General features: G+C 39.3%; 2 protein-coding genes across 4 annotated transcripts; both read left to right on the top strand.

Moving 5' to 3' along the window:
• Positions 1-271: 271 nt before the first annotated feature.
• LOC122766679 (leucine-rich repeat LGI family member 2-like) lies at positions 272-7,100 on the top strand. Its single transcript, XM_044021738.1, has 8 exons — positions 272-608; positions 837-908; positions 1,936-2,007; positions 2,747-2,818; positions 2,932-3,003; positions 3,458-3,627; positions 4,024-4,188; positions 4,268-7,100. The coding sequence occupies exons 1-8, from the start codon at positions 427-429 to the stop codon at positions 5,083-5,085; spliced, it is 1,623 nt and encodes a 540-aa protein (XP_043877673.1). The 5' UTR covers positions 272-426; the 3' UTR covers positions 5,086-7,100.
• Positions 7,101-7,427: 327 nt separating this feature from the next.
• On the top strand, positions 7,428-15,508 carry LOC122766675 (probable WRKY transcription factor 19). Of its 3 annotated transcripts, XM_044021734.1 has the most exons (8): positions 7,428-7,468; positions 9,399-9,572; positions 11,098-13,019; positions 13,110-13,282; positions 13,581-13,801; positions 14,541-14,667; positions 14,774-14,874; positions 15,003-15,508. In XM_044021734.1, exons 3-8 carry the CDS (start codon positions 11,117-11,119, stop codon positions 15,271-15,273), a joined length of 2,796 nt encoding a protein of 931 aa, XP_043877669.1. In that variant the 5' UTR covers positions 7,428-7,468; positions 9,399-9,572; positions 11,098-11,116; the 3' UTR covers positions 15,274-15,508. The 3 variants fall into 3 exon arrangements, with proteins under 3 accessions (XP_043877669.1, XP_043877670.1, XP_043877668.1); XM_044021733.1 differs by lacking the exon at positions 7,428-7,468 and having other exon boundaries at positions 9,367-9,572; XM_044021735.1 differs by lacking the exons at positions 7,428-7,468; positions 14,774-14,874; positions 15,003-15,508 and having other exon boundaries at positions 9,362-9,572; positions 13,919-14,667.
• Positions 15,509-15,877: the final 369 nt, after the last annotated feature.

Genomic DNA, 15,877 nt, shown 5'->3' with positions numbered 1-15,877 from the left:
AGTCGAGACGATAATAATATGACTATATTTCCGAGTAAATAAATGTATATGAATAAGGAAATGAAAGACCGTTTGTCACATGACTGCATGCGCTCGTGTGTGTACAGTATGTAGCAACTTCTTAGGAACGTCGTGTTTTGTTTTTGTTTTGTTTTTTCCCCCCCCTTCTGACGTTTTGGCGCATGGTTGTTTTAAACAACACTTCTCCGACTGTGGCTGAATAAATAATGAAAGTGGACGGAGCTGCAGCTGATTTGCTGATGTCAGGGAGCCAGTGCAGCATTTCATGGTGCAGGGTGGAAACCAACCGCGCGCTGCTGCTGCTGCTGCCTCCACCACCATCATCATCATCATCATCATCACCGCCACCAACTGCCTCCACACCAACTCTCAGCGAGCCTCACACATGCGAGCCCGGCAAGAAAGATGCTGCCAACTCTCAAGATGTGGGCATTGCTGGGCATTGTGTCGCTGTGCTGCCTTTGTCAGCCCGTTCATTTAAAGAAGGGCTTCCGATGTCCTTCAACATGCAGCTGCTCCAGGGAGTCCATCATGTGCGTCGGGTCCTCCTATGTCCCAAGGATCACCCCCAACGAAATCAATTCTCTGTGAGTAACCGCCCCTGTTCTTCTTCTTCGTATTCTTATTATCTTTTTATATATAAATGAAACTAAACAATAATGCATGAAACGAAATGGAATCTGGCACTTGGTCTTTTTACATCATCATCATCATCATCAGAGTGAAGCAGGAAGGTGATGCAGTCGTGGCTGCATCCCCTCCACTCCCTGCGTCCTGTGAATTCATGCTCATCATCTCTGCCTTTTTTCCTCCAGGAGTGTCGTCAATGGGACTTTCTCCGAGATCAGGGAGGCCATGTTCTCTCACATGCCATCTCTCCAACTCCTGTAAGAACACTGACGCTGCCTATGCTCACTCTGGATTCTAACATTTCACATGTACCCTCTACTTGGGGACCCAAGGCTTTTATAGACAGTGGCGGCACAGACATTTGGAAGGGCATGGGTAAAAAAATAAATAAATGTGCACCTACTGCGCACTGGTGAGACAGGCACTACTAGTATGTAATTTCCCACATTCTCACACATGGACATCCTTTACAGCACAGCATCACTTTCTATTTTCTATACAGCACTCAATATCATTTTCTCTAAGGCAGAGGTCTCAATCTCTCGGGCCACAGGGGGCCCCCCCAGTCAATTTAATCCCTTAATATGAAGTTACAATGAGTTGTTTCTGTATGTTTTTTTTATTAGATTACATTTGTCTCATAAATAAATGTATATTGCGTGCTATTTATCTTTCCATAAACAACTCTTATTTTGATATTATGTGAAATATCATTATAAATATGATTTCAAATTGACTTTTTTTCACATGACCTGCCTCTTACTGACAAAACTAGACACTCAGGCGAACCCCACGTCATTGGTGTTGCTATTGCTAAATTTCCAGAAACTTTCCATGGGAACTTTCCTTTGGGAATTTTGGAAATATTCCACATAGGAAACTTCCCATGGAAATGAATGAGAATGAACTGGAAAGCTGGTTAGCTACTGTAATACAATTTGATTTAATAGTTGCGAGCTAAACTTTAACACCATAGATCAGAAATCTACCACATAACTCAATAGCCCTGCCCTCAGTATTGTGTGATGTGCCTGTGATTGAGGAATAGCATTGATATTCAGCTGTATTTGCATCAAATTGGATTGCTTTAGCCATTTAGCAAGATTATAAACTTGGTCCAAGTCGAGGGCCAGATGAGGTCAAATATTATAAAATTCCGAACCAAACAAGTTTATAGATTAAATAAAGACACACATCTGAGATCAAGTTTGAAATGAAAGTTGTGTCGTGAGTGAATGCAAAGGATAAGTTTTTTTTTTATGTGTATCTTATGATTCATTACAGGCTTTTGAATTCCAACTCTCTCACGACGATAAGGGACGACGCTTTCTCGGGCCTCCCTCACCTGGAGTACCTGTAAGTTCCTCTAGTGTTTTCTGTTCATGCGTTAATTTATAATAAAAATAATCAATTTTTATTAATCATACAGGCTATAGCTGAATAACATTGCACTCTAGGATATAAAGATGTTTGATACTGGTTTTTCAGAGGGAAAGTATCCACTGTATGCCCTCTAGTAGTGTTATCTTTAGATATTTGCCAACATTCATACCTTCAACATATATGATATATATTTTAATCAGTTAACGTAATAATTTAAGCAAGTTTTGTGACTTTTCTGATTCGTAAAGGTGAATATTTTCTGGTTTCTTTGCTCCAAAAATTAAACTACAAACATTTTAGATTGTGATGTGACATTTGAGATCATTATCATTTAGATGTTTGGGAAACTCCCAATCAAATTTTTCTATCACTATATACTGTATATAGTATGTCATTATTTAATTAAAAAGAAGACATAATCTATATCTTGATATCATGTAAGTATCATCCTGATTAAAGTCTTAATCAAAACCCAATAAACAGAATGGTTTCACTCCCATTTAACAAACACATACTTTTGCATCAGTGGTTAAACAAATGAAGTCACTTTTGTTTTCTCTTTAAAAGTATCATTTGCGTGCAAGTGTAACTGATTCCTTGTCTATCCCCAATAACAGAAACAGGAGCTGATTGTGTTCAGTATGTGTATGAAATTAAAACCACACGATTCACAATACTTTCTTTTCTTTCTTTTTTTTTTTATCTCTCACAGGTTCATTGAGAGTAATAAGATAGAAACTGCGTCCAAATATGCCTTCAGAGGACTCAGGGACTTGACTCACTTGTATGTTTCACATCGTGTTAAATTATAATTTAATTTATAGATTGATTGATATTTAAACGAGATGCAAATAATGAATCCCTTTTCATGTGTTGATTCACTGCTGCTGTTTCTAGGTCTTTGGCCAACAACAACATCAAATCCTTGCCCAGGGACCTCTTCATGGACCTGGACTCACTAATCGAGCTGTAAGTTTGTCACTCACTGAACATCGAGTACACATAGAATCATGTCCGCTGTTGCCTTAAAGGTCCAGTGTGTGAAGCTTAGGAGGGTTTATTGGCTGAAAATGAAAACACTACCCATGAGTATGTTTGTTTCACTGTAAAATTGCTTTAAAAAAAAAAAAAAAAAAAGTAAATCAGACATTCTAAATTGACTGTAGGTGTGAATGTGAGAGGTTGTCGAGTGTGACCCCTGCAAATATCACAATTTTGTTCTGTCACTTGCACTGAGCAAGAGTCATCTTGAGGTAACCGGTGAGGAAGTCACGGGCTGGATAGAGCTGGTTTGAGGGACAGATATGGCACCTTTTAAGGAATAATCCTTTGGCCACTAAAAATCATATTTCTTCTCTCTGTTCTTCGTCTGAGGTGACTTCTTAGTGTCTCAGCAATAACATACTGTTCTCTCCTCGTACAGTGACCTACGAGGCAATGCCTTTGAGTGTGACTGCCGTGCCAAGTGGCTGATGACGTGGCTGAAGAACACCAATGCCACAGTGTCAGATGTCATGTGTGCTGGACCCGAGGAGATGAAGGACAAGCGCCTCAATGACATGACCAGTCTGCACGATGAGTGCGTCTCAACGGGTAAGAAACACTTGAGGATGCTGGCTCTTTCTGCTGGCTTTCAGTACCAGCCTTCTTATCCCAGACTTAAGCTGTGTTTCCATTTAGTTCGGTTTGGTACAGTATGGTACTTTTTTTTTTTTGTGTTTCCATTAGGAATAGTACCAAAATAACCTGGCAGTACAGTAAGGTCAGGGTGGAGCTAGACCCACTCCACCCACGATAGTTTGGGCTCTTGATGAGACAGACAGCCACAAATGAGCAGCAAAATAAGACCCAATAACCAATAGCCTGACCAAGGGCTTTACCATTCCAAACCTTACCATGCTGTACCAAACCGAACCGTACCATAATGGAAACACAGCATTAGAGAATTCTACCCAGTGGAAACGTTTCATTTGGTGTTCTCTTTCACAGATTTTGTCCTCCATCAGTCTGTGGCATCCGAGTCTCTCTCTGTTGACACATTTAGTTATAAGAATGACGTCTATGTGACTATTGCTGCACCCAGCATAGAAAGCTGTATGGTTTTCCAGTGGGACCACATAGAAATGAACTTCAGGACTTATGATAACATCACAGGTATGACAGTGTCCATACCATGGTTGACTCTTCCACTCATGCCTTGCAAGCATATTTATTTTCTTTTGCTGCCTTTCAGGTCAGTCCATTGTGGGGTGCAAGTCTGTTGTCATTGAGGACCAGGTGTTTGTCATCGTGGCTCAGCTGTTTGGAGGTTCCCACATCTACAGGTTTGATGAGGACCAGAGCAGGTTCAGCAAGTTCCAGGACATAGAGGTGTCCAAGATATCCAAGCCCAATGACATTGAGGCGTTCCAGATTGGCACTGACTGGTTCTTTGTGATTGCTGACAGCTCAAAAGCAGGCCTCTCCACCCTCTACAAATGGAACAATAAGGGTTTTTATTCATACCAGTCACTCCATGAGTGGTACCGAGACACAGATGCAGAATTCTTGGACTTGGACGGAAAGGCCCACCTTCTTTTGGCAAGCCGCTCACAGGTGCCTGTGATCTACCAGTGGAGCCGCAGCAACCAGAAGTTTGTCCTACAGGGAGATATCCCCAATATGGAGGATGTTGTAGCTGTGAAGCACTTCCGGATCAAGGGGGAACTGTACCTGGCCATGACACGCTATATCGGAGATTCCAAAATTCTACACTGGGGTGCCAAACAGTTTGCAGAGATCCAGGCCCTTCCCTCACGGGGATCAATGATTCTGCAGCCATTTTTTTTTAAAGATCGCTACTACCTGGCTCTGGGAAGTGACTACACCTTCTCGCAGATCTACCTGTGGGATGATGAAAATAAACTCTTTGACCGCTTCAAGGAGGTGTACATCCAGGCCCCACGCTCTTTCACTGTGGTTTCCACTGACCGCAGGGACTTCATCTTTGCCTCCAGCTTCAAGGGAAACACACAAATCTTTGAGCACATCATCATTGACTTGAGCTTATGAGGGGCCGTGCCTTATTGCACCTCCTGCAATCAAACGTCTTCCACTAAAAAGATAATATGTGTGAGGGGGAATGAATGGACCCCCACATATTTTTTGAAATTGTTGGGAAAAAAAAAAAAAAAAATACAAACTTTCCTACAAAGGTTTCTGTCTTGAGTAAGAGCTGAGTCGAGCAGAGCAGTGTTTGGAATCGTCTGAAGGTGTCTTGATTATTTCTCCATGGCCTTGTCCCGTCACCGGTTTGAATTGTCCTTCTCTCTTTTTGAGATACCCGTATTTCAAATGGGCTTAAGTGGAGAGTCAGTAGGTTTTGCAGCTCTCCTTGTGGAAATATAGCTGAGATTTCTGAAGGGTATTATTGCATCTAATTGGACGTAGACATTTTTGATTGCTGTCCCCCATGTTGATAGTTTTATACCCTCAGAGAAAGCCCATGTGACAAATTTAGTTTTATTCGGGACATCTGCAGATGGAAAAACACTTGCCGTGTACCTCCTGTCCCTGTGATAATGTGCTGTACAGGATGTTGCCTTCTGGGTTTAATTGACCCACAGTGCCTCCCTCTGGCCGTGATAAAGTATCACACCTGTTCGCTTTACTTTCATACAGTGAATGTCTTGAAAGCACAATAACCTTTAATTATGAGAGCAGAGATCACAGTGTAGTTGTTTAGTGGAAAATATACTGTAGGTGCTATAGATGGTATTGTCTAAGGCATTATTAGCTTAATGCCTTAGACAAATGTTTCATATATGAATATAAAATCCCTACTTAGATACTATTTTAGTCCAGATGTACCTTGAGTGGAAAGTAGGACACATTTGTAATCAATGTGGTGGAAAGGACTGTGATGTCAGGGTAATTAAATGTACTTAAAATATTGAGAAAATGACCCCAGTTGTTGGTCTGTTGATTTTGTTCTCGACATATTAAATACATACGACAGAGGATGGAATTTGTTAAATAAGGGGAAAAAAATGATGTACATATGTCCACTTCAGCTATGACTATTTCAGTCCACATTTCTGTTCTTTGAAAAAAATCGAACGTTGATTCTCGAGCGGGAAAATGTACATAAAAAGAACAAGGATAGCAATGCCACTTCCTGTTTGACACTAATTCAAACAGTTGTTTGCACTTAATTTAAAGATAAAATACAATTTTAAAACAAATGTTACCACAACTTGCAAGTGCATGACATTCAAAAAAAAGGGTGTTTGCGAAATTCTTTTTTAGGCGTTTCGAACAAACTCAAAAGACTCATTAAAGGTCCAGTGTGTAAGAATTAGTGACTCTCTACTACTGGTGAGGTTGGGGATTGTAACACATGGAGATCTCCTGTGATCACCTACTGTACCTCGCCCAAAAATGTCAGGGAACCACAGTGGCTTTCACATACCAGTGAGAGTGCAGTTGGCAATGCCCTTGTCTAAATGAAATATAAAAGGCTTATTCTAAAGTTTTAGAACCCCAACAATTTCTATTTTAAAGTCATTACATACACATAATAAACTATAAACCCCAATATACTTGCAGACAAATAACTCCTCAGTTCCCCCCTCCCTTTGCTTTACGTTTATGAAACTATGCTTAGCTCCGCATACCAGAAAGGATGTCATTCTTCTTAGTTTCCTTTAGGTTCCACATAAAAACGTGAAATGCATACTTTGTTTCCTTTCAGACTGCTTTAGAAGTCTGGCGGCATCCAAAAACTAATTAATATGGGCCCTCGCCCATATTTAATTGAACCAATTTTATTTTGAAGCAATCATACTTATGGTTAGTATATAGTATGTTACATTTCTGCAAAGTGACCTTTCCTAAACATTACACACTGGACCTTGAAGTGAATGGTATTGCTAAATGATCAAAACAATAACAGAATATTATGCAGGCTTTATAACATGCAGATTCTTTTGTACAATTATGTTTAACGCATATTGAATGTTATTCTCAAAATAGAGGTCATGTGAATTTAATCAGTTGTGTATGAAAATAAATGTGTAGAAACATGACTGTGAGGTGTGGTTTTTATCATTACGTTATTGATCATGAGGACACTTTTCTGCTAATGTCTGATTGTGTTGTTTGTTTCCTGCTTTTCTTCCAGGATGAATGGTTGTGATTGGTGTCATGTCACGATACTCCTGTCATGATACGTCATAGAAAAGTATAATTTTCCTGTAAATGGGAGGAGCAAGAAACTAGAGAAAAGTTATGATCGTACACCAGAGACACTGTTTCGGAAATGTAAGTTAATTTCTGTAAATTTCTCTAACTTACAGCCATATTCATCGTAGTTAATGTCATCCTTGTGTCTATGTGTTGCAGATTTTTGCAATTGAGGCTTTGGAGAACAGTAAAGACGTCCCTGGTGTCTGTGGTGAGTTAAGTTGATTGGATTTATTTAAATACGCATGGCCAAGGAGAACAGAGACAACATGACAAAAGCAGGTACACAGTCTGATGCTACTTCCAAATCATCTGTCTAATGACCTTAAACATATGTCCTTAGAATCAGGAAGACACACTCTCTCTGGAATAATCTGCTCTCAGCTCCTTCAAATGTATTGGGTCGCACGAGGCTCTGATTGGAACACCCCCCCCTGTTGATCTAGTTTCACCATCATTTGGATGTGTTTCGAATTTACCAAAAACCAGGGATGGCATTAAGAATGGGGTCCCTTGAAGGAAATGTTAACAAGAGGCTCCACTCACAAACCATGGAGATAAACATGTCACCGCTGCTGCTTGTTCAGCACAGTTTTTTAATGATCTGCCCAATGAGGTCGGGGCCTATAATGCTGTGGTCACACTGAATGCAAATTTTCGCTTCGCCCCGCTATCTTTTTGACTTTTGCGCACTTTTTGAGCCAGAAGTCGGTATATTTTGGTTGACTTTAGTCCAAACTTTTTCCTTTTTTATAAAAAGGTCTCGATATGGACATGATGTCACCATCATCAGTCGGATAATCTCTTTTTTTTGCGTCACTGTATGAGGCAGTTTCCATTAAAGTTGCCATTTTTCAATGATCAAATGATGCCCTGACTGTGCATTGACTTTGTATGTGAACTTGGCTTGTGAAAAATTCACACCATTACCTCAGGGATGTGAGTAGTATTTATTTCATAGTTATATTTTACTAGATTTGTCAACTGTACAAAGAGGATACAAGGAACCTCGCAAAAACAAGCAAACCCCCAAAATCACCACCAAAACTTTATTATACAGTGTAATTATTACAACACACTATGAAGACCCAAACAAACAAACAACCTCTGCAGTGAAACTAGTATATATTCAAACCATAAGCTAACAGTCCAAACAAAAATACAAAATAAAAGAAGAATGCAACTCAATATTTCACTCCGGGTTCAGTTCAAGCAGCTCAAGCATCAGCTCAAAAATACATATTAAATAATTCCAGTTGGACGTTTACGCTCATCAACCAGAAAACTACCAATCAATCCACTACCGGGATTTCGATTTATCCTCCACATGATGAAAATGAAAATTTGACACTTCCGTCACGCCAGGGTGTTGTTCTCTGGGGCTGGATGCTACTCTATTAATGCAAGAGACCTTCTGTTTTGTTTTAGCTCCACAGTAAAACTTCACGTGTTTTATTTTAAAAGAATAACAACGTAAAACCAAGATAACGCAAAACCGTGTATTATATTTCATAAAAATAACAACTAAAATCAAAGATAACATTACATGTGCATTTTATTTGATAAGAATAACTACTAAAATGAAAGACGACACAACAACATATGTCTTTCTGATACAAAATGACTACTGAACGAAAGATAACATAAAATGTGTACTTCATTTGACAAAAATAACAACTAAAATCAAAGACGACATAACAACATGTATCTATTTGATAAAAACAACTACTAAAATGTATTCCAAGGCTGCAGAAACCAAACAATGTTTAGTCTAAAACCATTGTACACCATTGAGCTAATATAATCAGTTGCACAGTAAATCCTCCTAAAAGTCTTTTGAAGAATTTGTGACATCTACTGGTGAGACTGCAGACTGTGAGAAATAATGAACTCCTTTGTCCCCAGACCCATGTTGTAAGCTCACTGAATGTTAGTCTCAATACAGAGGTTATGTGAATTTAATCAATATATGAAAATAACATGACTGTGAAGTGAGTTTTTAGGATTAACTTATCATTGGTATCATTGGAAACTGTATCATTTCATTGTTTTGGTGAAAACAGGCCCTGGAGAGAGGAAATGTACATGCTTTTGTCTGGCTGTGTTGTTTAATTCCCGCCTTCCTTGTTGTTATATGACAGCCCACAAGGAACACTAAGCATTAGCCACACCCTCAGTGACGTGCATGTGTGTGGGTGGGATCTGCCTGTCCCAATCATGCAAGAGTATCGTTTTCACGGAAATGGGTGGAGGAAGAAACAGAGTCAGGAAACAAAAGCTGTCAAAGATAGTGCGGGAGAGACCAGCTCAGCACTGTAAGTTGATTTCTCTGTATTTTCAAACTTATAGACATATTTATTAATATTAATACTTCTAGTTCTCGACTAGCACCCGGTCTTAGTCAACCTTAAGATCCTGTTTCCTTTATGAATTTTTCACAGCATTTGTCCTCTTTCACAATTTGACACAGCACGAACAAATAAATAAATAAATAATAAAAGATAACGTAAGGGATGAAGTCTGTAGGGTCAAAAATGCCAGCACTACTTGGATTTTAATTTGCTGTGATTCACCTGAAACCCTTTCGTAGCAGCCATTTTAACAGGTCACATAAAAAGTCATACGTGTAAATAATCAAATGAATGATGGCTGATGTCCATTTAGCATGATCAGTTTCAGGGTGTATTCTGCCTCACGGTCACACCATGCTGACTTCAGCGCTATTCGCACGGGATTAGTTTTACCTGGGTACCACAGGACATCTGTATTGGCCAATTCGCACAGGATAAGAAATCTAATCTAATTGATTTAGGCACTGCCACCATTTTTCGTTTGGAATGTTGTTCGCCTTATGCCAACACCCATGGTTTGCCACAGACTTGTCAGATCAGCGAAACTGATGGCTTCTTCATGTGCCTCCATGCTTCCACAGAAAACGACTTATTTTAAGTACTACTACTTATAGTAACATATACGCACACATTTACTGCTGGTCTATTCGCATGGGATTAGTATTACCTGTCGTAATCTTTCCAGACCTTTTTACCCAATGTAAAAGTTGCTCTAATCTTACCTGACATCGTCCGGTAATGACTACTGACATGGCACATTCAGCACACACATCTCCATGTCAAACTAATCCCATCTGAATAGGGCTTTTAATGAACTGATCAGCGTCATCATGCATTTAAGAAGTAACAACCTGTCAAGTGTTGACTGTGACTGTTTTCAGTTGTATCTGAGGCCATTGAATTTTAAGTACTGTGGGTCACTTATTAATGTGTTTTGATTTATTTTTTGACTGTTATAAGTGGTTTTATAAACATCCTCAGAGATTGATATTTGGTGTATTCACAGTCAATGATGCCAGTGCATGATTCACATTCTGTCACTGGATGTGTGTAAAGTCAAACATGTCTGTTTACATCCACAGTCAGGCAACTTTGCTGAATGAGAAAGTTCAAAGTCTGATCAGTGAGGGCAAGGTGTGGCAGTCAACATGCATAGACAAGAAATAAGTCTGTATAAACAGTAGACCTAAAGTGTATGACCTTGCATGTGTACAATTTTAGCTAATGTACACATCTTGTTATGTTGAGTGTTTGAACTTCTAAAGTTTGGAAGGAAAAGACATTTTGACAAAGCTTCTTAATACTGAAAAATGTAGAATACTTTGTTGTCAGTTACATTTTTACTTCAGTTTCTGGTGCTGTAAAAAGATTACAAACAATTAAGATCAAAATCAAATAAGAATCTAACAATAGCCCTTTGGCTGCTAGTCCAGTGTTTAAATTGACATCACATATTCTAACAATAATCTATTTTTTTGTCTGCCCACAGGTCATCTTAAAAAGACATCATGGATTTTATGAAACATATGCAATTATTAGTAACAGAAACACACCCTATAATAAAGTGTGTAATTGATGATGACCTGAAGAACCTCAAAAAATTGCTGAAAGACAGTGACATTAATAATCTCTTCCCATGTGTGGAATGTAAAGATTCTATAACCCCACTTATAGCTGCTGTTGCAAATGGCAAGTGGGACATTTTCATCTGGCTTCTTAATGTTGATGCAAACCCAAATGTTGTGTCCCAAAATGGCTTTACAGCTTTGCATTATGTCTCACAATCTCAAGCGCCGCCAATATTTGTCCGCAAACTAATTGAAGCTAAAGCTGATCCAAATGGAGTGATGCAGATACAGATACAAGATGTATTTGGCCAGACAATCTCACCCTCACCACTTCAGTTAGCTATCATGCATGACAGAGAGGACATTGTGAAAGAGCTCCTCTCTGCTGGTGCACACTTAGAAGTGTTTCATGGCACTTCTCCTAAACATGTTCAATGCAATGAAAAAATGGTTCAGGTGATAAACAGATTGGCATCCAGTGGCGATGAACGATGTTCAAAACTCAGAAAAATTGTAGAACTGAAAATTGCTGTACAAATGAAAACACCTAAAGAAGTGTTTGAAACTTTTGACAGTTACATGTTGCATGAGGATCCTCAGACTCATTTGACCATAATTGAACTGCTTTGTTGTGTAACTGGTAAATATACAGAAAAATACCAACAGCTCAGCATCAACTGGGTGAAGAAACCTGAAATGTTCAACTCCTACATCAAAGGGGCAGTGAGTCGCCTTCCAAACATTCCCGAATTATGCCTGCATCTATCAATAAAATGCTTACTTGCTGTCTTCTGCACAATGGAGGAGATATCAACTGAGCAAGCACTCGTGATTATTCCCCAACTACTGGATCAACTCAAGCCCAAAAATGGACTGAATATGAAGCCAGTAGTAGACATTCAGCAAATCATATATTTGATCACACAGAAAACACAAGTCACAAATGAATGGCATCCCAACTTTATTGAGAAGTTGTGCAACACAGTTGTTCCTTTTGTGAAGGATCAATACTCCACTGATGTTCGCGTCTACACCTATGGCATAGTTGCTAACTTGCTTTCTGTTGAACAAGCTGTAAGCATCTTTACATCAGTGGGGATCACATCAGTGCCCGAAGACATCCTAACATCAGCAGATATGAAAATGAACGATAAGCTGAAAGAGGCTCTCAGACGTTTAAAAAACTATTTGAGAAAACTGAATGAAGAGAGTGAGGATGGTGGAGCTGTACCTGAATCCAGGAAGAAGAAGAAAAAGAAGAAGAAGAAGAAGGAGAAAGACCAGCACAACAACCAAAATGTTGAAGTTTGTGGTCCTTCAACTGATCCAGCAGCAGTTCCTTGTAAACCAGTGGGAACACAAGAACCACCACACTTTAGCAAGAGGTGGAGGGAGAAGTTAGAGAAGCTTGCAAACACTGATGAAACCAAAGTGACCAGAATTGAGAGCATTATGTACATGAATGATGCAGAATTTCGAATAGCCAAGGGAAGTGATGGCACTGAAGTTTTCTTGGGGCTGAAGAGTGATGGCACTGAAGTGGCAATTAAGAGAATGTCGAGAACCAACTATCAAGTGCTGATGAATGAGAAATCCCTTCTGCGACTTCCAGAGCTGTATGACAGCCGTGTTGTACGATATATCGACTTTGCAGAGGACAACACATTTGGATATCTTTGTCTTCAACTTTGTGAATACACCCTGGAAGAATATATCAAAGATAATGATGGCAGTCTGGATAAAGAGCAACTCGTGTATGACATTCTTGACAGTTTAAGAGTTCTTCATTGTCAAAGGCCTCAAATTCTCCACCGAGATCTCAAACCACAAAATGTTTTAATCGGTAAGAAAAGTGAGAAATATGGTATTTGAGTCACTCAATATTTGAATAAATGTTTTTCACTCACTCATTTGACACCATTTTGTCTCACAGATGTGAATGGAAGGGCAAGATTAGCTGACTTTGGCATTAGTCGACGTTTAACCAAGGGCCAAACAACTTACCGCACACGTAGTGCAGGAACAGAAGGCTGGATGGCCACGGAGACTTTAAAGGATGAAGATGAAGATAATGATGTACGATACAAGTGGAGCACTGATATACAGGTAAGATTGTCCGTCTTAAGCCTGCAGACACAACAAACTGATCGATTGTCAATGTTTTAATCATGAGAAAGCAAAGGCTAGACGATCCAGTCAAGATGCAAGACTTTTAATCAAATTATTTCAAGGAGGAGATTCCAGGGATTTGGATCAATGAAAATCGCGTGATTTAATATGACTTAAGAATATAAACAGACATGGAGGTGGGCTGTAGGCGTTGTCTGTTAATGTAGGGGGCAGGCTTTATGAATTTCTTTGAGAGAAATCATCTTGAAATTAAACTGTCATTCAAACTTTAAAGGTTGCAGGGATGCTGATTTACTACATCCTCTCTGGAGGACGCCATCCATTTGGGGTAACCTATGAACGAGTGCACAACATTCATAAAGGGAACTACAAGTTGGACCATGTTCAAGATGTGGTTGCAAAGGATCTCATCGAGTGGATGATCAATAAAGAGCCAGAGAAAAGACCTAAAGTGGAAGAATGCTTGAATCACCCCTTCTTCTGGACCACCAAAAAGTAAAGTGTATTTTTTTGTGGTCAATTGCATGATGTTTATGTTTTTAAGCTAGACCAGTGTTCATGGTGGAGTCAGGTCAGTTAAAATACATATTAAATAAATTTATATTTCCACAGCCATCACTGATCTAAAAAGCAACGTGGGTCTCTCTAACCTAGCCAAGATTCTGTCAGCGATTTGATTTCACTCTGCAGACACATCTGGCAATTTAAAAAAAAAGGGAACCAATCATAAACCCGTAGCATGCTCCAGGTGACAACAGAGGAGCGATGTCTCGCAGCTCTTGTAAGCATCCAACATGGTGGCCACCGAAGAGTAACTGTCTTCTGATTCAGCTCCTGTTCTTTTAGCAACTTGCTCCACGGTGTGTTCCTGGACTAAAGTCGTTAGCTGCCATTACTACATAGAAAACTACAACAAAACATTAGTTGACATGATTCCCGTCGCTCTGCATATGTCATCCAGTTCATTGGTCTGATAACTTGTAGGTTTATCCAATTGCACACAGTGGCATTTTCATTTATGTCTGTTGGTCATGCCTCTTGAAAGTGGGAGGTGACTAAACCCTTTCCAGACTCATACTCAATCTCAGAGGAGATGAGTATGAGATTGAGAAACATTTCAAATCTCCCACAATACTTCATCCAAAGTCAATATGGCCAATCAAATAAAAAACATTCAACTAAGCTGTAAGTGTGTATATTTGGTATTTTTTTAAGCTACGTTTATATTTTTCAGGAAAGTAGAATACTTGAGAAGGGTTGGAAACATGAAAGAGGTGGCATCCCGTGAAACAAACCGGGAATTGGTTTCCTCAGTTGAAGAATGGGCTGTGGGTGTATCCTACAATCAGTGGAGAGAAAAGGTGATTGCTACTTGTCAATTTAATCCTGTATTTCATTATTCAGAAATCCACTGTTTTGTGGTACTTTGTCACAAAGTACACTTGTGAATACTGTTTGTCTGCGTAGTTTCCACCAGACTTGGTCGAGGAAGTGGATGACAAGAAGAGGCCCTACCCTGACAATATATTCGGATTAGTTCGTTTCATGAGAAATCTCTGGGAGCACTAGTAAGTTTCTCTGCACCAAAAAAGGATGATTTCTTTTAAGACACGATCATCGTGCAGATAAACTGTATATACTGTGCAAAGCTGACTCAGTGATATTATTTATTATGTCTATTTTTTCCTTTTTGCAGTCCCCACCACAGAGACAAAGTCGACCCATTGAAACTATTTCCTCATCTCTTTGGATGTATTTATAAATTCACCAAAAGCCAAGGATGGCATTTGGAGTGGAGTCTCTTGAAGGAAATGTTCACAGCAGATGTGACACGAGTCACCACCCAAGATGCAATGCCACTCGCAATCCATGAAGATATCAGTGTCGCTGTTCAAGAATCTCAGCCCAGTTTCACGGAGCCAACGGCAAACGCCACCATTGTCACAGATGCACCAGAGTATATGTAAATTGTTGCTAGAAAGTAACACCTATGATAGACAGTTGTATATCAGAACTTTACCATTTAACCTTACTATTGATATGTGCACAAATTATACTGTATAGGAACTATTCCACAATACTGAGTGGTCAAAGACTTAGCGCAGCCACTGATATTGGCTGGTTCACTCTTCAAATATTATGCTTTTTATATTGTCCTTAAATTCTTTAAGTTTTTATGAATTTATAAATGTGATTGTTAGATTTTTGTGTTTATTTGTGTTAAATTTTATATAAACACTGTATTCCACATTTATTGTGGAACTATTCCACAATACTGAGTGGTCAAAGACTTAGCGCAGCCACTGATATTGGCTGGTTCACTCTTCAGCTACTGTGCATACAGGTCCCGTCTCATGCTGCAGCACAGAGGGAAACTGCCTATGTTCCAGAGAAACCTAAAAATGGAAGGATATGTGTCTGTATCTGTTGAGAGTTTAAAATCTGTCATGTATGAAAAAAATTGTTTCTCTACTTACTCATGTAACATGAGATTCTTTTTAATAACCTGTGGATGAAACTCAGAAAATATGTAAAAGTATGTTTTTTTCCCAGTTATGATACTTACTTTAG

Source organism: Solea senegalensis, linkage group LG3 (assembly GCF_019176455.1).
Source record: "Solea senegalensis isolate Sse05_10M linkage group LG3, IFAPA_SoseM_1, whole genome shotgun sequence".
In the NCBI taxonomy this organism is placed as follows: domain Eukaryota; kingdom Metazoa; phylum Chordata; class Actinopteri; order Pleuronectiformes; family Soleidae; genus Solea; species Solea senegalensis.
Note: the sequence above shows the minus strand (reverse complement) of the source record. Positions and strands in the feature narration are given on the sequence as shown.

Excerpts from the sequence above, each read along its gene's own strand:
- LOC122766679 (XM_044021738.1), top strand. The coding sequence starts at position 427 with ATGCTGCCAACTCTCAAGATGTGGGCATTGCTGGGCATTGTGTCGCTG. Across the intron at positions 609-836 it reads CCCAACGAAATCAATTCTCT|GAGTGTCGTCAATGGGACTT; the intron begins GTGAGTAACCGC and ends TTTTTCCTCCAG. Across the intron at positions 2,819-2,931 it reads CTCAGGGACTTGACTCACTT|GTCTTTGGCCAACAACAACA; the intron begins GTATGTTTCACA and ends TGCTGTTTCTAG.
- LOC122766675 (XM_044021734.1), top strand. The coding sequence starts at position 11,117 with ATGGATTTTATGAAACATATGCAATTATTAGTAACAGAAACACACCCT. Across the intron at positions 13,283-13,580 it reads AGTGGAGCACTGATATACAG|GTTGCAGGGATGCTGATTTA; the intron begins GTAAGATTGTCC and ends CAAACTTTAAAG. Across the intron at positions 14,875-15,002 it reads AGAAATCTCTGGGAGCACTA|TCCCCACCACAGAGACAAAG; the intron begins GTAAGTTTCTCT and ends TCCTTTTTGCAG.